The sequence below is a fragment of the Pezoporus occidentalis genome, unplaced genomic scaffold (assembly GCF_034315485.1).
Source record: "Pezoporus occidentalis ecotype Australia unplaced genomic scaffold, CSIRO_AGI_Poc_V1 ctg219, whole genome shotgun sequence".
Taxonomy (NCBI): Eukaryota; Metazoa; Chordata; class Aves; order Psittaciformes; family Psittacidae; genus Pezoporus; species Pezoporus occidentalis.
In genome coordinates, this window is record NW_026914062.1 from 29,057 (window position 1) to 50,374 (window position 21,318).

At 42.6% G+C, this 21,318-nt stretch overlaps 2 protein-coding genes across 7 annotated transcripts; one reads left to right on the top strand and one right to left on the bottom strand.

Moving 5' to 3' along the window:
* Window positions 1-868: 868 nt before the first annotated feature.
* Window positions 869-11,835, bottom strand: LOC134164368 (uncharacterized). Of its 3 annotated transcripts, none has more exons than XM_062620013.1 (9): window positions 11,553-11,827; window positions 10,839-10,911; window positions 10,178-10,331; window positions 7,210-7,355; window positions 6,775-6,951; window positions 6,516-6,629; window positions 3,871-3,957; window positions 2,141-2,288; window positions 869-1,713 (listed from the first exon to the last, which is right to left on the bottom strand). In XM_062620013.1, exons 1-9 carry the CDS (start codon window positions 11,738-11,740, stop codon window positions 1,682-1,684), a joined length of 1,119 nt encoding a protein of 372 aa, XP_062475997.1. In that variant the 5' UTR covers window positions 11,741-11,827; the 3' UTR covers window positions 869-1,681. The 3 variants fall into 3 exon arrangements, with proteins under 3 accessions (XP_062475997.1, XP_062475998.1, XP_062475999.1); XM_062620014.1 differs by having other exon boundaries at window positions 11,205-11,695; XM_062620015.1 differs by lacking the exon at window positions 6,775-6,951 and having other exon boundaries at window positions 11,553-11,835.
* SLC35E2B (solute carrier family 35 member E2B) lies at window positions 11,071-20,265 on the top strand. Of its 4 annotated transcripts, none has more exons than XM_062620010.1 (10): window positions 11,071-11,240; window positions 12,596-12,821; window positions 14,384-14,912; window positions 15,252-15,387; window positions 15,530-15,657; window positions 16,126-16,246; window positions 16,571-16,624; window positions 17,229-17,301; window positions 17,479-17,624; window positions 18,253-20,265. In XM_062620010.1, the coding sequence occupies exons 3-10, from the start codon at window positions 14,588-14,590 to the stop codon at window positions 18,497-18,499; spliced, it is 1,230 nt and encodes a 409-aa protein (XP_062475994.1). In that variant the 5' UTR covers window positions 11,071-11,240; window positions 12,596-12,821; window positions 14,384-14,587; the 3' UTR covers window positions 18,500-20,265. The 4 variants fall into 4 exon arrangements, with proteins under 4 accessions (XP_062475994.1, XP_062475995.1, XP_062475996.1 ...); XM_062620011.1 differs by having other exon boundaries at window positions 12,603-12,821; XM_062620012.1 differs by having other exon boundaries at window positions 11,071-11,234; window positions 13,396-14,912.
* The last annotated feature ends 1,053 nt before the right edge of the window (window positions 20,266-21,318 follow it).

The window sequence follows — 21,318 nt, forward strand, 5'->3', positions numbered from 1 at the left end:
GCCAAAGATACTGTGTGCATGTTGTGTATCAGGAAGCTTTAACAGATTGAGCCTAGTAGCTCTTATCTGCAGAAGTGTTAAAGTCAGGACCTTGTGAAAAGAACAGGCAGATTTCCACAGGAACTAAACAAGGCTTTAGTCAGGAGTAAGAATACTTCTCTGTGAAGATAGGAAGGTTAATTCTTCAAGATGTAACAATCCATTTCTGCTTTTGAGGAGATAAATGTTTGAATGTAATCTCAACCTTCTTCCTTTTAATGATTGTTTCTGACATCTCTTTACTATGAAGATAAAAAGCGTAGCACAACCTTGCTTTCTTCAGCTAATTTTGGCTAAATACAGGCTTACTACAAGATCAAAGTGTTCCCTTACTGGTCCTGCTCTAGGGAAGACACGTTTGCTTGCTTTGGACAAGGACTGACTATACTTTTAATTGCATTCCTTCATTTCAGTAACAATTCATAGTCACATTTTGATTTGTGGAATGAAGTCACAGTCATTAGCTGGTGCTCTGGTGCTTTCTTTTGACATCAGCAGTGTGCAGCCTGACCATAGACATTTAACCTCTTCACACCTCCACTGTGCTCTCTATAAAGTAGATCTGTTTCAGGTTTAGAGACACGGATGAGAAAAATACTTTCTTAATAGAAATTTTGAGATAATCCTTGTAAATTTCCTTAATAAACTGCAATCAACTATTTGAACTACTTTTTGCAGTGTACAGGTATCTGCAAAGTAAAGCTGTATGTGAAGAGGAATGTGATGGCAGTGTTCAATGTCAATTGCTGTTCCATCCTCTTCCACACCCAGTTTGTAAAGAGGCTTCCCACTGAACTCACGCTGTTGATAGGAGATACAATTATCCATGTGCAAACTGTGCTTATACTTTATTAAAAAATAGACAGCCAGTAAGTAGCTAAAGGTTCAAATGAATAAAATACCAAACTTTTAAATTACAATATTAAAGGCTTATTTTAACAGTCACAGTGGTGAACGAAATGGCACGTTGGTTAGATACACTATAGGGAGGCATGAGATTACATTGGGTAGTTTTCAGGTGTAACTGGTATTTAAGAAAAATAAGTTAAGTATTCTGAAGTCAGATGAGGAAGAAGAGCCCCAGCCATTCTGTTGGGGTTAAGCCATCACACAACTGTGGAGTCAGGGAATACAGCTGCCACCAAAGCAGCTTTGGGGCTTGACTTCTGCTCAGCAACAGATCTGAGGTAAGAAATGATGGTAGGATGATCCACTTCCAGACTCAGGTCTGTTAGATGGTGTGCAAATTATTTTCATTATGTTTGTGTATATCCAGAAAACAGCATTTATATTAACATCAGTCTCTACTCACATGCATGTTGTGAACCTCCTGTGGTTACAAAGCAACGTCAGGAAAACAAGGAGTGAAAGATGCATTGTCCTGTCAGCAGAACTCGCTGAATTGAGAGGATTAGTGTTAATTTCCCGAGAGCACTTTGCTTTTTAAACTAAGTTACCAGCTGCACTGTTAAAGTTCCATAGCACAATATGAACCAAGAAATGTATAGACATTTTTCTGAGCAACTTCCTCTATCTCTGTGAAAGAGACCCATTGTCTTACATCCCAAATGCAAGTACTTGATCAGACCTTCCCCTGTGATTTCACTCTGTAAGAGCTGCAGATAGGACACAAGGGGGATGCTCAGGAGTCGATCCTTCCATAGGAAGAAAACACTGTGGGAAGAAGGAAGATCAGTCAAGAACCAGTGCCTAGCAGCATTTATGTCCTTCATGTAAAAGGTTTGTGTAGTTTAATAGTGGATTTCTAGGTCACTTTACTATCTCTCTTTTCATTATTGTAAGGCAGTTAATTTTACAGCGTTATAAAGAAGAAAAATTATATATATCTTACATAGAAGAGATTTTTCCACACAGGTCTTTTTTTCCTGGTTAGCAGCAGTTCTTGCATAGGTTGACTATACCAGTTTTCTTCAGGGAGAAATCACATATATTTCATCCAAGCTTCTGAACTTTGTCACACCAGTAAATTTTAAGGCTGCACTAGTAACTGATATTAGGGATCTGCCTTGTTGCGATTATTTTCCTGGCTCAACAAGCTCTACTTAATCTTCATAGTGAAGTGAAACTTTTAAGTACTTACTTCTTTCTCTCAGCCCCTGCCCAAAGCTGCGGTAGACATGAACCAATGCCCAAAACAAAACGGATTTTATTGCAACAGAAATGAAAGAGCCGATAATGAAAGCAGCTTCTAGGGTGTAAGAATTCCCTTTGCCCCACTCTCTTATCACCTGCAGGAAAACAGAGACATACAGTAGTTAACACCTAGTGCCACAAAACCTTGAAGCCATAAAATGTGATCAACCCTAAATCTGTGAAAGGAGTCACTAGATAGTATCTGGGCAGGGGGGGAAACCCAATCACTTTTAAACCATCTTGCTTTCCTGATGACATGATTCCCTGGCTGCAAACCGGCAGGCTAAATGCATTATACCTCTGCATCACTGAAGTCATATGAAACAGTATTGTGCCCAGATTGAACAAGCAATTAAACTGGAGATAAAGAAACCAGACTTCGTCTTACATCTCAGTTTGTTTCTGCTGTAAAATACAGAATGGAGTTATGTTCCCTGGCTGTCATTGTACTATTATTGTCATGTGTGTCTGGGGTGGAAAGCTTCATGATCCCGTTTTCATTCCCTGCTGGCCTGATTACTGTGCTTATGATGTTAGTAATTGCCTCACCTGTGATCCAACACAGAGAAAATGGCAAATTTTAATTAAAAGCAACAATATTTATATCCTGCAGCTATCTGCTGCATTGAAGAAGGATCACTGCTCCAACAGGGTTAGTGATTATCAGGATGAGATTTTAAAAAAAACCCAGTTCTGACTCCTTTGATCTGTTAGCAAACCTAACAGTGTACCCCAAATCAAGATGCTAAAATAACTGGGTTTGGAGAAGTGACTATATTACAGATCTAGCACAGAGAAGTATTGCATTGCATGTCCATGTCCTCATTTGCTGGTCACTCTTGTGTGTTCATTATCATGCAAAAAAGGAAGGAGACTGAGCTACTTTCAAGTTGTTATGTTATTCTTACATCAGAAGCCATCCTCTGTACTTTTCTTCCTAACTGCAGTACATATATAGCCATCAAAGACAGAGTGTGGTCCTTTTGTGCTTTGCTAGATCAAACAGGCGCATGAGTAATTGGAAGAGCCTGATTTGACTACATCCTTCAATAAATAAAACCCCAAGGACTGGATGGACTTTTATCAGTATCTGGAGATTATTTCTGTGAAGAATGAAAAACATTGGCTCCTCTCAGCACTCAAATCCTTGCCATAATGAACAATCTGCCTTGTCCTTGCCCTTTTTCCTTACCTCCTTTCCTATGTGCTGTGGGAGGTGCTGGGGTGTCCTAATGATAAGTGCTTTATCACTAATACAGTGCCAAAAAAATGCCTAACACTGGAGTTTGTTTGGCTTACACTGTCTTTTGTTTTGGCTACAATCAGGATGGAGAACTGGAGATGCTGCCTAAGAAATTCTTTCAAATATAATGACTTGAGGCCCTGCAGATGGTCAGATGCTCTGGCACCACTTCAGACCTCTTGTGAAGGAGAGGAGGCGTTTTTTAGGAGCTATGTATCTTCTACTGGAAGATTTTGTGGTATCTTTCCCTAATCATTCTGGACACTTTGCCAGTTGCAGAGACTTCCAGAGCCTCTCCCTCTGACTAATCTGTTCAAGAGCACTTTGGCCTGGTTCCTGTGTTGAAAAGTTGATCCTGAAGAGGTAGAACATGCAGTAATGAAGAGGCCTGAGCCTTGCTTCTCATTATTGAGCAAGTAAGTTGGATGAATTACCGTGTAAAGCAGGTAGATGAGAAAAGCTACTTCAGGTATGTTCTGAGTCAGAAAAATCCACACTAGAGGCTTCAGTTCTTTTAAAATCTGTAAAATAAGATGAGGTACATACAGGTTTATAACTTGCTATATGCTCTATAAGGCTACATATAGTTGATTTTTCAATAGCATTTGAAGTGTTGGTCTAGCTGAGCTCTCAGTTACAACTTTGCTCTCCACTTGCCTTCTCTACCTATGTTTGCAGCAGGAAATGTGGTCTCTGTTTTCCACTGATGTACTCTTTATTTGGATTTGCTCAGACTTCAACAAACTAACATTTTCATAGCTAACAGACTGAAAGTCCTCTATGACTTTTTTCTCCACCTTTGTTTCTACCACAGAGAAGTCACTGAGAACCAAATGTGGGAGAAGCAAGAGGATTTAACTGTCAGGAAAACTTTGTTTCACAACAAAGCTTGGGACCTTCCTGCAGGTAGCAGCTTGCAGCTCTCCTAAACTGGAAGGGCAAGTCTGAACAAAGGAAAGAAAACCAGCTGAGTCACTGGGAATGAAAGCAGTGACAGCACCACTGCTATAAGATTTGATGTATCTGATCAATCACAGATTCCCCCCTAGACCAGTACAGATTCTTCTGCAATGGTCAAGATGCAAACGTCTACAAAAGCATCAAGGGAATTATCCCTCCCATAAAGAAGTTTGTTCTCTGCCACCTCTACTACTATTTCCCATTTTCTGTGGTACTGCATAGTGCTCCTCTTAGGATAAGACCAAAAGGGAAAGTAAAAAAAAGGCTGAGAAACAAGAGGAGGAAAGAGAGAATTAGTAATTAATAGGAGAAGAAAGAGAAATAATGGAGATAGGAAAATCCACTAACGTAAATGGGCAAGCACATACATAAATAGAATTAAAAATATTAAATAATCCACTTGTGAAATGGCATCAACCCAGAAATCAGGGCACATGAGGTTTAGCTCTGCTTTCAGGTACTGCAGGTACCAGAAACAACTGGGTATGAGGCATTCCCAGGTTTTCCCTTCTGTTATGCTTATATTTTCTGGTGGATTATGTATATGTCCATAACTTTCTTACCCAATAACCTCACAGCAGGTGCAGCTTCTGAGAGCACCAAAATAGACCACAATGTGTGTTTCTTTACTGCTGCATCACCTGCAAGGAGCTAATTGTGGAAAACTTGTCTGAACAGGGTAAGGAAAAGGAGTTCTTATTGTCACCCCTCTGTCAAGCTGTCTACATTCTCTAGTCTGAGACAGAATCTTTTTTACCTTGGCTGCTAAGCTACTAGACTTTCATGAAAGTCATGAAGTTGCTGCTGCCCTGCGGCGCTGCCACTAATTTAATGCTGTATTTAATAATTATGCACTTCCTATTTCTAATTAGACATGAAGCTGTTAACTTCTTCCAGAAGATAAATGAGTAATGTACCTAGACAGGGTAAAAAGTAGCTTTCAAGTGGTTCTAACATGGGCAGTTTTGAGCAAAGGGCAAGAACATGTACTTATGCCTAGGACATTTACTACTTGAACTATTAAGAAATATGTTTCCTATTGCATAAGGAATATCTAATATGTTAAAACAGAAGACTACGTAACTAAAGCACCTCTTTCTTTAAAGAAAGTGTCTCTTTTAATACCTAAAAGCAAATCAAGGCAAAGCAAAGAGTTTGTGAATAGCAACTGGTCAGATCAACTTTGTTTCTGATGGTGGAAAAAAAGTAGCTGAAAGGTTTACATTTTAATCCTAGCAGGAAAATAGACCTGGTTCTGATTCCTCCCTTCTTTCCACACATGCTACAATTTAACTGAAAGCAAAGCTCCAGTACTTCACAAAAGTATACAAGGAGCCTAACGTTACCAACGTATTTGAAAAGCTCAGTGCTTGGTACTATCTCCATTTTTAGCAAGAAAAGCCATCAAAGTCAGCAATTTACCTGAATGGTTAAAGCAAATACTCCAGGAGCCTAAAACAAACCAACAAACCCCCAGTCCCCCTAAACTCCTTCCTGGTAATAAAAGACTGACATATCTGATGTACTTTGCCCCTGCTTCTGCAATCACTCTTGGAACAGAGTTCTCAAGGTATCAGAGGAAGTTGTCTGACTGGCAGAAGAAATCCTTATGTTAACCTGAAAACTGTCACTGACCTTGAAAGAAGCTGCCCCAGTAAAAGACCACTCATCTTTTTGATCAGGTTTCCTAAGGATGTAAGGCCTGTGCAGTCTCACTGTGTCTGTATATCCATCTTCTTAACAACTTGGAGGAGTGTTGGCAGTTTCACCTAATCTTGTCAGACAGGTAGAAATATTGAAGACACTGTGATCCCACAGGTTTCATTAAAGTAGGTGATCAAGGACTGAGAATAAAACAATGTCCCTGAGAAAGGAATGATGACAGTGTGATCTTTCAGCCTGTATGCTTACGTGAGAGAAACAGATTTATAAGAAACCTGACTTCATTATTGTTGGTGCTCTTGTTTTCTGCTGGGATCCATTCTGCAGCCCTTCCAGTTAGCAGTGTTATGTAGAATGGGATGGCTGTGCCTTCCCAGCCTGTGATAATTGCTCAGGGTGTAGCAGTCTCAGGAGCTGACTGTTGACTTGCTAGTGTTGCTGTTAGCTTAACACTTACTGCGATGATGCTGATGGACACCTTCAGGCAGGCCCAAAGAACCCCTGTTGCTGAGATGATGTTATGTAGAAGGGTGATCTCATGCAGGCTTATCAGAAGAACACACAAGCAGAGCTGAAGGAGAAGAGGCAAGGATTTGGTAAAATTACTGGTTTGAGACCATACAGCCCACCAAAAAATATCTGACACAAACTAGGCAGTCTTAAGATATTCTCAACAGGAGAGAAAAGAAGAGAACCCGGGGGAGAGAGATCTGTACCTGTGCCTGAAGATCAAAGGTCAACATAGAAAAGCAGAGGTTCATCATGAAGTATTGTGACTGTAGGCTTTCTAGAGCACCCCCTACTCGAAAGGCCATCATGCTTTGACTCTGGATGAGGATGATGGCACAGATCACATCAAAGGAGCCAACCAGGAGGATCAGAATGAAGCGGGCCTTATGGGAGAGACAAATAAGGATGTGACTGGCCATGCAGTGAGTAAATTATTTGACATTTATGCTACTTTCAGATACTGTCATAAAGAAGCCCATAGAATAGATCAGAGAAACAGAGTTGCAATTGTGGGAGTGCACATTTTGTTACTCAGTGATAGGAATAATTCAGCCTGATTTTTGTATTATCAGGTATCTCGCTTTTCTAAGATTTTCAAACCCAGAAAGTGGAGAAAAGTTAATTGAAAGAAGGAGACTAACCAGGAGTTTTGGCTTTTGCTCAGCAGAGAGAACTGTGAAGTTGACAATGGACCGAAACATCACTAGCAGGATGGAAAGAACAAAGACGATGAGCTCCTGGCGATTCTCCTGCAGGATTCCTCTAGTCACATAGTATACACAGAACACTGGGAAGAAGAAAGGGCAGTAGTTACCAGGTGAACACAGACTGCACGTGGTGCAATTTTTCAATGTGCTCAATCCAGATGACAAAATGGAAGTATTAAAACTGTAACTTGGGCTTCTCAGGCAAGAGTGTCATTATTCTTACCAAGGAGCCTGAATCACATATTTAAAATGAGGACTCCCCTGTGTTTAGCATGCAAAAAAAGCCATCTGTGCTATCCAAACTGGCAGCTATGGGATGTTACTCTTAATACTCTATTGAACATTGTGTTGAATAGTGTATTTGAATTAAATGAAGCAACAGCATTTTTATTAAGAACTGTAATTGCATAATCCTCCCAGTGAGAGTAATTCAAGTGACTAACAAGCAATTTATTACTCATACACGTACCTTTACAGCATTGTTTGTGTGGTTCTGACCACTGTAAATGGCTTGTGTGTTGAATTGAACTTAAACTGGATTCTTAACAGTGTATTTCTATTGTGGAAGTTTTGAAACACCCCACCTGCAAGCTATAGTCCAGAAAAGAACTGGTTCAGGAAAGTTCTGAGTTATGTTTTTGTAAAATACATTGCTATCATTGCTGAAGTCCACATTGTTTTGAGAAAGCTTAAATAAGGAAAAGGCTTTCCTTTCATAAAAGCAGGAATCAGTTCTTTGTTCTTATCTAGGATGCTCCTGCAAACACTAGTTAATTCTTACCGTAAAGAAAGTAACAATAGATTTATTTTTTCCACAGGGTTACTTCCTTAATTCTACACATCAATTTCCTTTTGCTAGGCTGGGACAAAGTATTGTAGAGGTTTTCAAGGTAACATCATAATGTCAGTCTCTCTAAACAAACCTTCCAGTGAAAGAACTTCCTTTTGGGTTCTTTTCACTTTTATTAGCAGCAATTGAGAAAACTGCAAATGATTGGGAAATCATAAAGCGAATCATGGGATTTTTTGGCATGCTTATGACTTCAGGAAGATTTAAGTCAATATTCCATTGTTTTGCAAATTCAGCTCCTAAATCAGAGGAAGACTGTACAAGTAATTGGAAAATTCAACTTTTAATGAGCATTAAGTTTTTTTAAAGACAGCAAATGCACATTTCTGAAGTCAAGGACATCCCCTTGGGTTTAGTAAGTGAACAGTTTTCAACAAATTAAATCCCAAACCCTCTTTAAAGTAAATATCTCAAGTGGTAAATCCAAGAAACAGCCAGGGCCTCTATTTTTCCTTAAAGAGCTATCATCAGTTCTGTCAGTCTGTCTGCCCCACAGAAAACATGGGGTTTGCATGCTTATGGAGGTTAACTTACACATCTCAAAATCTCAAGGTAGGGAAATCATAGTTTTAACATGTTCAATGAATGATATTATCTTTACTGACTAAAATGTTGAAACAACTTCAGTTTACATTAAAGCTTTGAAATCTGAAGCAGTGTGTTAAAAACACACATTAAATCTTTTTCCTGATTTAAACCAGAGGTTTGTGAGAGGGGTGCATGTCCTCCTGCCTGTGCATTGCAGCATAAAATACCAATCAGTGGAAGGTAGGAGGGGGAAAAACAGACTAGCAAGCATGCTTTCAACTTGCCCATTTATAACATCACAGGATTCATCTGGTTTATTACAAAGGTTCTTCATTTTCCTTTGAAGCCCAAAACAGTGGTTGCTAACAAAACCAGCATGTGAGAGGGGAAGCACCAATGCTCTGTTCTAATGTAGCAATTTGTGTTGGTAGGCTGAGTCCTGTGTGAAAAGCTGTTAATCAAAATGGTGTTTTAGGATAAAAGTATTGTTTGGATGTGGCTAATTACAGAATCTAGAACAAATCTATTGTCTTTGTTCCCTCTGGATGAAAGCTGGGAAGCAATGACTGATGATGATGAGTGTGCCCTGCTCCTTCCTACACTCCCAGTGTAGGAAGTACTCCCACAGTCTATTCTTTTCTACACTGTTTTGGCCAGCAAGCCAACAGCCAAGAACTCCTAAAGCCATTGAAGAAGACTCCCAAAAATACTTATAGATGTACTTATTTTAGTGTTAAGTTTCATTTCTACTTAATGCAAATGGAGCCAGGAATATGAACATCCGTTTCTATTGAAGCTCTAATGGGAAATACCGAAGGAAGTTTGGCTTTTGTTTCCAGTGGGACAATAATGATCAGACAAAAAGAGTGCTTTAAAAAACCAAGGTCCTTATTCTCTTTTATTGAAATACTTCAGGTGAAGCGACATCCTTGCAGGAACTTAACGCAGAGAGATGCCTTGATGTTTTCTTTTTCAGATCAAGCTATGTATGTTTGGTTTCTTGCCATTTAAGAAGGTGCCGTGAAGCTAACTACAACTCAGTATAAGCATGGCTCATGTTGGAAGATGTATGCTCTATGACAAGCCTTGGAGCTTGAATATCTCTGAATTCCCCAGCATATTATGGCACAGACATTAAGATGGAAAATGGTAAACTCTGAACATTCAGTATGTTTTACGTGAAGTGTCAGTGGTCTGAAAGCAAAATCATTGCCACATCTGCCTGAGGAAAGGCCAATGAGAAAGCAAATTATAGGAGAGCTTCCTAAAACCTGAGTATCTCTTCATACTATTCACACATGAATCTACTGTGAATGACACCACATCTATTAATGGTCCTTTCACTAAAATACCACTGGGAAAAGCCACAGTGGGAAAAGCATCTAGCTTCTTAGCACTGAGCTATAGAAGATTCTATGTGGAATGCATCAGGGCAAATGGACTGAGATAAGAAACTTCAGTTGCTTAGTTACTACCCTGGGGGAAAATGTATTTGTTTTAAAATACAAACAGTGTGTTTCTTACCAACTCCAATTAACTGAATAAGAGAAATGGTGAAATCTTCCTCAGTCTGTCGAACAAGTGTCTCTATGGTTAGCCCTATGACACTCAGCAGAGACAAGATAGTGACACAGAAGTAGATCTTCACAGGAAATGAGAGCTCTGAACAAGGCTTTATCTGTAAAGGAAGAACATTCTTAAACATGTAATGCAGTACAAACTAGTGGCTGTTCCTAAAAAGATGGCACCAGGTCAGCAATGCCTGCTTCGCTTCCATGTGGGATTGGCAGTGACAGGAAAAAGGCACTGGAGTTGCTGGGAGCTTGGGCTGAGTTCCCGCTCCATTGGGATCATGCAGCATTGGATGGCCCTGCTTTTCATGGACATCAGGAATGCTGCTTTCTGCATATGCAGGAGCTTTTGATGAGTTGCGTGTTGGCTACTGGAACCCACAGGTTTATCGTCATTGTTAAACAGGTTTATTTAAGTAAAACCAGCTGGTTTTGAGAACACGGCAGTGCTCGAGTCACTGCACGGTCAGACCGAGGCACCAACAGCCCCGTGCCTGTTTGATAACACAGTTTTAACGGGCATCAACCCCGTTTGCCCTCACGTCCCCGACTTCTTTCGGACTCTCAGGTTGCCTTTACCGGGGAAAGCAGTCACCGCGGGACGGTGTACTCACTGGGCCACAGGGCGTGGGGATGAGCTGCCGGTGCCGGGGGGTGAGGTTCGGCTGGGGGGCGGCTGCGCTGCCGCTGCAAAGGAGAGAAAATGGGAACGGGAATGGGAATGGGAAAGGGAATAGGAACGGGAACGATCACCGGAACCGCCCGCCCCGCCGGCAGGGACCACTTGCGCCCTCACAAGTGGGCCGTACCAACCGGAGGAGGGGGCGGAGAAGCAGCCCAGGCCCCTCCCCTCTCCGGCCCACGCCCTCCCGGGTAACGGGGCGGGAGAGAGCCGAGAGCCACCCTCCCCTCAGCGCTTGGTTCCGCCCGGCCTCCCCTCCCGCCGCCGCCGATGGCGCTCCGCGAGCTCCCGCCGCTACCTGTCCTCGGCGCCCTCCATGGCCGCTCCGGTAACGGTAACGGGACCTACATGGCTGCGGCGGCCAAGCGCGGGTTCCGGGCAGCGCCTGCACTTCCGGGGCAGGCCGGGCGAGCGCGGGACGTCACTTCCCCGTCCCGGGTAGCGGGATGCGCCGCTCCGTTGTGCCCCACGCTTCGGAGCCCTCCTCGGGCGGAGCGGCCGCGTCAGGGGCAGGCGGGCCGGTGCTTCTCGTCCGGCTCGGTGTGAGGGGCAGGCCTCGAGTGAAGCGCCTGGCGGAGCCGTGTGTGGGCTCAAGCGGCTGCCCCCGGAGCTGCGTCCCCTGTAACCTCCCTTCCTTTGTGCTTACTGTTCTTTTGTGGTGGTTTTCTCCCCAAAATGGCGCCCCGTTGTCCGCACGTCGCGACAGGGCAACAAACGGGTGCTGTGACAAAGGGGCCCGGGCCCCGGCTCCGCTCCCGGCGAAGGGCGGCCGCCGGCGAGGCGCTTTGCCCGCCGGGGGCTGTTGGCTCCCGGGAGCGCGCCCGCTCCATCCATCACCCATCCCCGCAGCTCGGCCCTGGGGGCGCTGCGCGGCGGAGGCGCTGCCCGAGGCTGGGGGAGCTCCGCCCGGTGCGACCGGGAGCGCCGGGGCTTTGGCAGCGGGAGGGAGCGCCGGGGCCGGGCTGTGCTGCAGGGGGAGATCCGCCCGCCCGGAGGAGGTGGGCGGGGATCGGTGCTGCTTCATGCAAAGGAGGTGCGCTCTGCAGAGGAAAGTCGGGTGTGAAGGTCGAGGTACAGCGCCGCTCCCGGGACGGGATCTGAACCTCCGTGAAGCCGCTCTCCCATTCGGGATGCTCGGCCGATCCCCAAGGCTGCGGGATGCGGAACACCCGCGGGTCTGCCCGGTACCCGGTCCGGTGAGGGCAGGGAAGGGTTTAGGACTGACTGGAAGTACAGCTGGACTGCGAGAAATACTGGGCTATTTCCATCTTATTTATCACTTTAAGATCTGTTGTAGTGACAAGATAATGGGGAATGGCATTAAACTGACAGAGGGGAGATTTAGATTAGTTATTAGGAAGAAGCTCTTCCCTGTGAGGGTGCTGAGGCGCTGGCACAGGGTGCCCAGAGAAGCTGTGGCTGCCCCATCCCTGGCAGTGTTCAAGGCCAGGTTGGACACGGGGGCTTGGAGCAAGCTGCTCCAGTGGAAGGGGTCCCTGCCCGTGGCAGGGGTTGGGAATGGAGGAGCCTCTTAATTTTCGATAATTTCTTTTAAAACAGGGTTAAAAATTGACATGTGTCAGTGATAATCACATTGACGCAATTCAATATTGAGTTGGGTTTATCTCTTGCCAAGCTTATTCTCTGTATTTTTCCACCTTTAACGCAACATTCTTATTGCTAACATAGTTAAAAGTTGGAGAAGATACAAGGAAGAGTGCAAAACACGCTGCACGCTGTTCTTCTGAGCTGCAAGACTGATTCTATGTGTCATCCAGGAACCAACCACTGCCACGTTTTCGTCTATTGGTAAACATCAGCTGCGGGTTGGTCTTAAGGGAGGATGACGGAATTGGTTCCAGATGGAGAACTCTTTCAGCTCATTTAAGATCTTCCAGTTGATGTCAGACAGCAGGTCAGTAATTTAAGTGTGTAGTGTTGTTCTTTTTTGCTGTTGTGCTTCCTGCCATGTGTGGTATCAGTGCTATCAAATGCGATGCCAGTGCTGCTGAGGGTGGGAGTTTCATTGTGCATAAGTGCTTTTGGTTTTAATTGAGTAGCAGAAACAGAAAAAGTATTACAAAGTTGTGATAACTGTTCTGAATGTGGAGGGCTTTTAATACAAGTATATGGTTTTAACATGAGTGTGTCAGAGGGGCTTGTGCCTCAGCATGCTGCTGGCTTGATTTCCTGGTAAAATGGCAAGAAATTAAGGGGAGGGGGTGGAAACCTTCTGTGCATGGCTGGAATACCAGAAACAGAACCAGAGGGATGGAAAATTTCAGTGTAAAGTAGCTGCTGTTTAGGAAATCAAAAGTGAAGCACTATGTTTAACTCTTTAGGACATATTTATGATTTATTTCGAGATGCTATATCCTGTTCACATGCTGACAAAATCAGCAGCAGCTCTCGCTATAGCTCTTGGTTTTTTGCTTGCCATTGATTATTTCTTGTGCTGCCACTGTTATGATGCTATGATCTCATTTCAGGCAGGTTTTTCCAGACGTCCAGTGATCCCCCTCCAGTGATTACTTTTTAACTGCATAACATTCTCCATCTTGTTTATCCAGCAAATTTCCTTCTGGATAAAAGTATTTCAAGTGTAGTTTCTCCTAGTGTGTGTTTGTTGAGGAGCAGAAGAGGTCCTGTCCATCCATTCTCATCTGACTCGTCCTGTTTTCTTCTGCTCTGAAAACACAGACTGCAAAATAGGAAGCAGGAAAGCCAATGGTGTGTTTTAGTGTTGTAGATAAGCTGCTCACATGCAATTTCTTTCTTTCTTAATATGGACTTTGAATCTGTTAGCATTATGATACCAACTAACATTACATGACTTAAGAGTAAAGGTCACTGTACATTTTTGTTAGTCCCTGTACTCTTCTACTGTAACTGGTCATACTTCAGGTAATTTACAAAAGGAGAAACCCATGGTTGCAAGTGATTTGATGCCTTTTCCTGTCAGATCTTTTAAAAAGGCTTTAAGAATTATTGCGAATACTAATATTGAATTGCAAGCTCACATTTACCAGGATAACTGTGGTTAGGATTACTAGAACTTACAGTCCTTGATTATTGACTCCAGTTGATAACAGGTCAGTTAGTGCTAAGGGAACAGGCTCCTGCCCAGATCTTCTGGGCTGTGAAGATTTTTCTTGTAAGAAGACCTTAGACTGAGATCAAAGAAACTGTAGAATCTTGAAGAGGAGCTCATTGTAATTGAAAAGGCTGTGTTGACATGTGAGCTCTTCTGTGTTTGTGCATGCTGTTTTAGATCTCCCTTATCTAAGTTCGTGCTTAGTCTTGGGATCATATTAGGAGTGCAAACTCCAGTGTGACAGACAAGCTACTGAAGTCTTTTTTTAGCTTTTGTAAACTGCAGGTGAAATGTGGTATCTTTGCTGCATCAGGGATTTCAGATGTCACTATGTTCAGAGCTACATGCTTTTTTACTTCTTTCTCTATTTTTTTTCATTCTAGGCAGAAAAAATGGAATAGACCACACAAAGCAGGAGGTGAAGCTCATCTTTATGCAAGATGTAATTTGGAGGACCAAGTACACTTCTTCAGGCCATGGGAGACGAAACACTGAGCACATGATAGTTTTGTTTCATCCAAGTGCCGTTCTGTGCTAAGTCAATGTTGGTTTGTGTTAAGGACAAGTACTGATTTCTTCAGGTCAGCATGTCGACTGTGACAAGTGCTCAGACACCAGAGGAACCCAATCCTCCCCCCCTTGAAGAAAAACCAAAGGGAAAATCACTATTTCATTTGGGTTCACTCTTTGCTAACAGGAGTGAGAAGTTTGTAATTGCTAGGAGTGACAGTGTGCCAGAGGAGAACGTGCTGAAAATAACCATCACAGAGACCACGGTCATTGAGTCGGACTTGGGCATCTGGAATTCTCATGCTCTCATCTACCTCACTTTGTGGTTTTTCTTCAGCTTTTGCACCCTTTTTCTTAACAAATACATCCTTTCATTACTGGAAGGAGAGCCCAGCATGCTAGGTAACCAGATCTCTGTTACACTTTAATTCCAGTAAGATGTTTGACAATACCACTTCCTCCAATATAAAATTGACAGACAAAATGGTTCAACTGAAGTGAAAAAGACCTAGTTAGGAGGTTTGGGTTGGATCTCGGGGCTGGGAACTCAAGAGTTGTGATCTCAGCCTGTGAAGGGGAATCTGACACTGTCCTTTCCTCCGCTTCCTGAAAGGTGGTGTCTGAGAGCTAAGAGCCATAGAGCAAAATGCACTTCTTTTTCTGTGTTGGAGGGTAGTGTGGGTTTTCACAGAAAATAAAATCGTGTGATTTATGCTGTTTTTCCCTCTCATCTTTCTTTAGGTGCTGTTCAGATGCTTTCAACCACCTTCATCGGCTGTATCAAAATGTTTGTTCCATGCTGCTTATATCAACACAAAACACGCATCTCTTATCCACCCAATTTCATCATGATAATGCTGTTTGTTGGATTAATGAGGTAAGTGGGTAAATAATTGCTAGAGATCATTCTTCTGAACCTAAAGAAATTATAATGCAATTCTTTTTTTATTCTAGATGTCAAAGAGTAGCTCTTAAAGCATTGTTCTTTCTGCTTCATTTCCTGTGGTGTTCCACTGCAGATTTGCAACAGTTGTCTTGGGTCTTGTCAGCTTGAAGAATGTGGCAGTTTCATTTGCAGAAACTGTGAAAAGCTCTGCACCTATTTTTACTGTTATCATGTCTCGGATGATACTGGGGGAATACACTGGTGAGTACTTCACATTGAGATGTGATTTCCACTTGCACTCTCATGCTCTTTGCTTGAAGAGATTTTGCATCTTACAAGATGTAAGCCATAGAAGTAATACAGAAGCCACGTATAGATTGCTTTGTGATGCAAATGGCAGAAGGCTGGAATGAGCCAGAGGAAGAAGAGTTAATTCAGTCACAGAATAAGCAGGGAGATTATATTCTTTTCCTGTCATTTGGTGAAAAAAGATCCTTTTCTTTCTCCAAGGGAGATTTATCAGTAAGCACATGTCCCATATTGTTTGCAAGAGCACCCTGCTCTTGGCTAAGATCTCTGTGCTTTAAAATTCAGTCACATAAGTTGCTCGCTCTTTCAACTAAAGAAATTAAGGTGGAATTTAAGCTTTCAAAAAACTACAGTATGTGGTACCTGTAACTGGAGGTACAGGAATTAAACTCAGATTTCAATTTTTCCTTTCCCTTGCAGGATTGCTGGTTAATCTCTCCCTGATTCCTGTTATGGGTGGGCTAGCTCTGTGTACAGCTACTGAAATCAGTTTCAACATTCTAGGTTTCTCGGCAGCTTTATCTACTAACATCATGGACTGGTAAGGCAGTGACAGTTTCACAATGTAGAATAAAAGATATTTTTTAGATAGAAGACAGTTGTTGCTTGTAGTTGGGTTTGTACACTACCTTAAAGTGATGGTATTTAAAGTTATTTTAACAGAAGATAGAGTTTCTCTATCATATCTGCTAGCGTTAATGCGATTAAAAAATAGTTCAACTCTTAGTTTAAAGGAGTTAGACCAAACTTCTTTCTGTAGTTGTATAATGTGTGGCAAACTTATCTACCCATCTATGGGAAACAGCTTTCTGATTATTTGTCCTAGCTAAAATACAGGTAAATGGTGTTTGTTTGTGTTTTCCAGTTTGCAGAACGTCTTTTCCAAAAAACTACTCAGTGGAGATAAATACAGATTTTCGTAAGTATTAAAAATATTTCAGGGTTGCTTATAGATGGAATCTGGGCTGCGTAAGAAACCATGTCTTTATGATTATGGTGCACCAAGATTTTCTTAGACTGTTTACTTAGATCATTTTATCAGGGAAAGAAAACTCCCCTATCCTCAGATCCCACTGCAGCAGGTTTGAGTTTCATAGCTGACTAAAACTCTTAGCATACCCACAGTGAGTTATCTTTGCACAGAAATAACTCAGTACTCTGTTACCGTAAACCATCCGTTAATGTTTTTAGGCATGTAGAAATGATCTTAAGAACTCACTTCATGTTTTAACTATGAGCCAGGGGTCAAAAACTTGTGGTAACATACACCTATAGCTGTGTGCATGTACTTTAACACAGGATAAAGTGCTAGTCTTGGTCTGGAAGGCCTGTGCCTTTTATCTTCATCTCGGCCAACACAAAAAGCAAAACACTATCTTTGCAGGAGACTGCTAAATTGATTATCCCCAAAGCTTGGTAAATGGCATTTATTACTTTTGATACCTGTAAATACAATAATGATGCAGCTTTCTTCAGCTCTAAGAAAAAGGAAGCATTTAATCATTGTTTCTTTCCCTTTGCAGAGCCCCAGAGCTTCAGTTCTACACAAGTGCTGCTGCAGTGGTTATGCTTATTCCAGCCTGGATATTTTTCATGGTAACATAGATTTACGTTTTCTTTTTTTACTTGTGAGCAGAATGTGCAACTGGGGTTAGGTTTTGTTTTGCTGATATTTAACTGTAAAACTCTCTGCTTATAATGAGTTGAATGGGAAATCACTTTTAGATTTGCTTATAAACTAAACTCTTGAATACCTCTTTTTTTGTTGTTCAGGATGTGCCTGTGATTGGGAAAAGTGGGAGGAGTTTCAGCTACAACCAAGATATTGTCATACTTCTCTTAATAGACGGAGTCTTGTTCCACCTACAAAGTGTTACAGCCTATGCCCTGATGGGAAAAATTTCTCCTGTGACTTTCAGGTAAAACTGTTCCTGTGTCAGGAACACTGTTTTATTTTCTCTTTTTCTTGCTTAGTATTGCTCTTGAAAACTAGGCAGTAAAAGTATTGTGCAAAGAAAGAAATAATGGAAATGCATAAATGCATCAAGTGAAGAAGAAAACTTTCCACATCTGGATGGGAATTGTGATTTGCTCCCAGTGATTTGAGCACTGTGATTTGCTCCCTCACTGTGAGGAGAGCAGCATTTGAGCCATGCTGTTTTGCTTATGGAACAGGGATATTCTATTCAGGTTTAACAGCCATTCCTTAAAGCTGGTTAATGAGGAACACTAGATCCAACATTGAAGCTGCCATTTGCTTCAGTACAGAATGTGAGCAATTACTTCTGTCTCCATATTTTCTGAAGCATGACACATCTCAAGCTGTATTTACTGAATGATGTGTAATTTAAAGGCAGCTTCCACCTACATTGTCAGATATCAGCACCTTTTTTAGGCTGTTGCACAATTCTGATTCAATAATTGCTCTTCTGTATGGCTAGCCCTAGGGCATCTGGGGTAATCCTGGTCCTAAACTCTGAAAGTCTTAAACTTGTATGTGGGATATGAGAGCTTTCTTTGGCCTTAATTTCTATTTTCCTTTTCTAGTGTTGCCAGTACTGTGAAGCATGCACTGTCGATCTGGCTAAGTATTATTGTGTTTGGTAACAAAATCACAAGCCTCTCAGCCATTGGGACTGTCCTAGTGATAATTGGAGTTCTACTATATAACAAGGCAAAGCAGCATCAGCAAGAGACTATACACAGCCTGGCAGCTGCAGCCCCCCAGTCTGCACAAAGTACAGCTGAAGATACTGAGCCACTGATTTCCAAGGATTTGGAACCGTATGATTAATGTGGCCATTCATTCTTCCAACCTAGCATAGCTCAGAAGAAGGAACTCTTCCTGAAAGTGGTTGTTTCTTCAACTGTTGATGCTGATTCAGTACCTTTGAGTTCATGGCAGGTCAAGTCTGGGACTTGAAGCAGAGAGAAAACAATGGGAAGAATCCAGTAAGCCTGGATATACCGAGAAACTGGTGGACCAAACAGAGGACCTAATGTCATATAACGTGGTAAATGTGGGCTTTATTGTCTGTCTTTGGCTGCAAGTAACATACAAGCCTGTATTAAAGAAAGAACTTCAGTGTCTTGTGGGAAAACCATTCCTTTCTCCCTCCCCATCAAAATACTGTGAAAACATAGACCCATCACTGTAATTTACTTACTTGCAGTGGAATGAGATTGATACATAACTGATATTCGTAGTTGGGTGTTACTCTGTGTTGCCTGCACCCTCCATCATTTGTGTGTATCGTAGAGCTGGAAGAAGGAAGCTCCTACTCTCCCCACAAGTGACTTATTCTGGTATGTGTTTAGTTGAAGGGAACTCTAGCAATGAGTCCATGCCCCAAGGCAGTGACGAGCAGCTATTTCTGACCACAAAGCTAGGAATGAAAAGTGATTTTTCTACTGAACTATAGCATGGAAATATTGCATCCTGGTTGCATTGACAATATTGAAATGCAAGTGTACACACCTGTACCTACACTGTATAAATGGAGTGTGGAATTCACCATCTGCAGTTGCTTAGAGGTAAAAAACACTGAAAAACTGTGGTGACAAAGGAAGCAGGATCTCTGTATTTCCATAAGAAACCATTTTACTATTTTAATTTCTTGTATTTTATTGTGTATTTCTGTTATGAGGAAATATTTTGGTATTATTTCTAAAAGTGCAACAAAATGCTGCCTTTTAGAAACTCAGGGTTATAATTGTGACCTGTGTGCAAATTGTTTCTGTCATTTCTGCTTATGTAAAGAAGCTCAGAGCTATCTGTGACACAGATGGAAGAGAGGTCACTAAAGGGAGGAACATTAACCATAAACTGAGGCTGATCTTAGTTTCTACTGCTCTTAAGTTTTCTTTCTGAAGGAAATTCTGTTTTGTGGTAGATGGAAGATTAAAGGTTAACTTTTCATTTAAAAAAACCTTAAGTATTAGAAATTAGTTTTGGTAAAAAAAAAAAGGCACAAAACCATTCAAATGGACTTTTTGGTGACAAAACTAACAACTAAAATGACCTGGTTCTTAGTAATTGCCACTCTTCTGACCGCTGCGTGGAGTTAGAAGCAAGGATAAAGTGGTCTTTATGGGAAAAAGAGTTTCTCATGGAAGTTACCACTGGAGTTCCTGCAAAGTCTTTAGCTCAAGCTTAACATTTCCACATTGTTTGTTGTAGCAAGCTGTTCCTGCAGGAGCAGAAATGTGTTCCTAGAGAGCCTCTGAAGAAGCCTGTCTTCAATATTGTGTGCTTGTTTTGTCTTAGCCTACTTCAGGTCACGTTCCTAGAGGTGACTGGCTGCCTGGGGCATATCCCTGGAGATTTAAGCGGGAGTGAGATGTCAGATGTTTTTCATCACTGTGTATGTGATGTCTGTGGATATTTTGTTTCTTTCTCTTCCTATCCCTTCAGTAAAAGCCGTGGAGCTCTGTGGTTTGTCTTGTAGTTATGCTTTCAAAACTCTCACTGTAGTTGGCAGAAAACAGAGGGGTTTGCATCAGATTCCTCCTCTTGCTGAAATTAAAATAGAGGTGGTTTCCGGGTTGCCCTGCTCCATTCTCATGTGAACACCTTCACCAATGGATGGAGCTTCATTTTGAAAGCTCACAGGCTTTTGCCTTTCCTATTGTGGAGAACTTTGTGTGACCCTAACAGCTGAGAGGATTTTAACTTGTTATTTCTGACACGTGTCCAAGCTATTAGTGGCTGGTTGAGCCCCACCTGTTGTGGCAGCACAGTAATCCTCTTTCACATGGAGTTTGTTTGCACAGGGTTGATCTTGTGTACTTTTGTATGCAGTATCGTTGGTCTTTATTCGATTAAACAAACCAACCTCTTTATTGTCTGCCCTTTCCTTGCTCCAGTCATATGAGGAATTTCTCTGTTGTTGTTCGTGTTGGGTAAATGAGGGTTTCTGTTCTTTGTATTACACCCCAGGTACCGGCCTGCCCGTTGCTGTGCACCACGGCAGCAGTGCTGCCCGATTTCTTCGGGAAAACAGTCTCTTGGAATGCTCTTGGGATTCTTTCAGTGTCCTTTCCTGCAGCCTCGCCCCGCCACCCGAGCCCGGAGCCGCAGCTCTCTGGGTTATTCGCTTTGCATTTGTCACGTGCATTCTCACAGGAACAGCGCCTCTTCCTTAAAGAATTCCCGAAGAATTCCTCGCTGAGCGGCAGCCTTGCAAATGTACAGCGACTTGCAGCAGGCAGCGCTTCTGAAACGGCAGCGCTTCCCCGTGATGAAGCAGCTGTGCGTGACGGCCCTTCCTAGGGCATGTTGTGTTGTAACCTCTGGTCACCGTTCACGATAAGCGTGTCCATGGAGTTCATTCAGTTCTGATTTTCCTGTCTCGGAGTCGCCCTTCTCCTACTGACTGTAAAGTGTCCCTCGTGGCCCCTCACTTGTGCTGCCATTCCGTGACCGCTGGAATCCTGCGTTATTCAGATGAGTTAATAAACGTTAACCCCGGGCTCTCCCCGCGCTTACACGGGTGCTCCTAGGGCTGTGCCGGCGGCTCCCCGCCGCCCGGGTCCGTGTGCTCGGGCCGCGGCCGATAGCTTCTTAATTACGGCACCGGCTCATCCGGCGCCGCACGTCATCAGCCCGCTCCG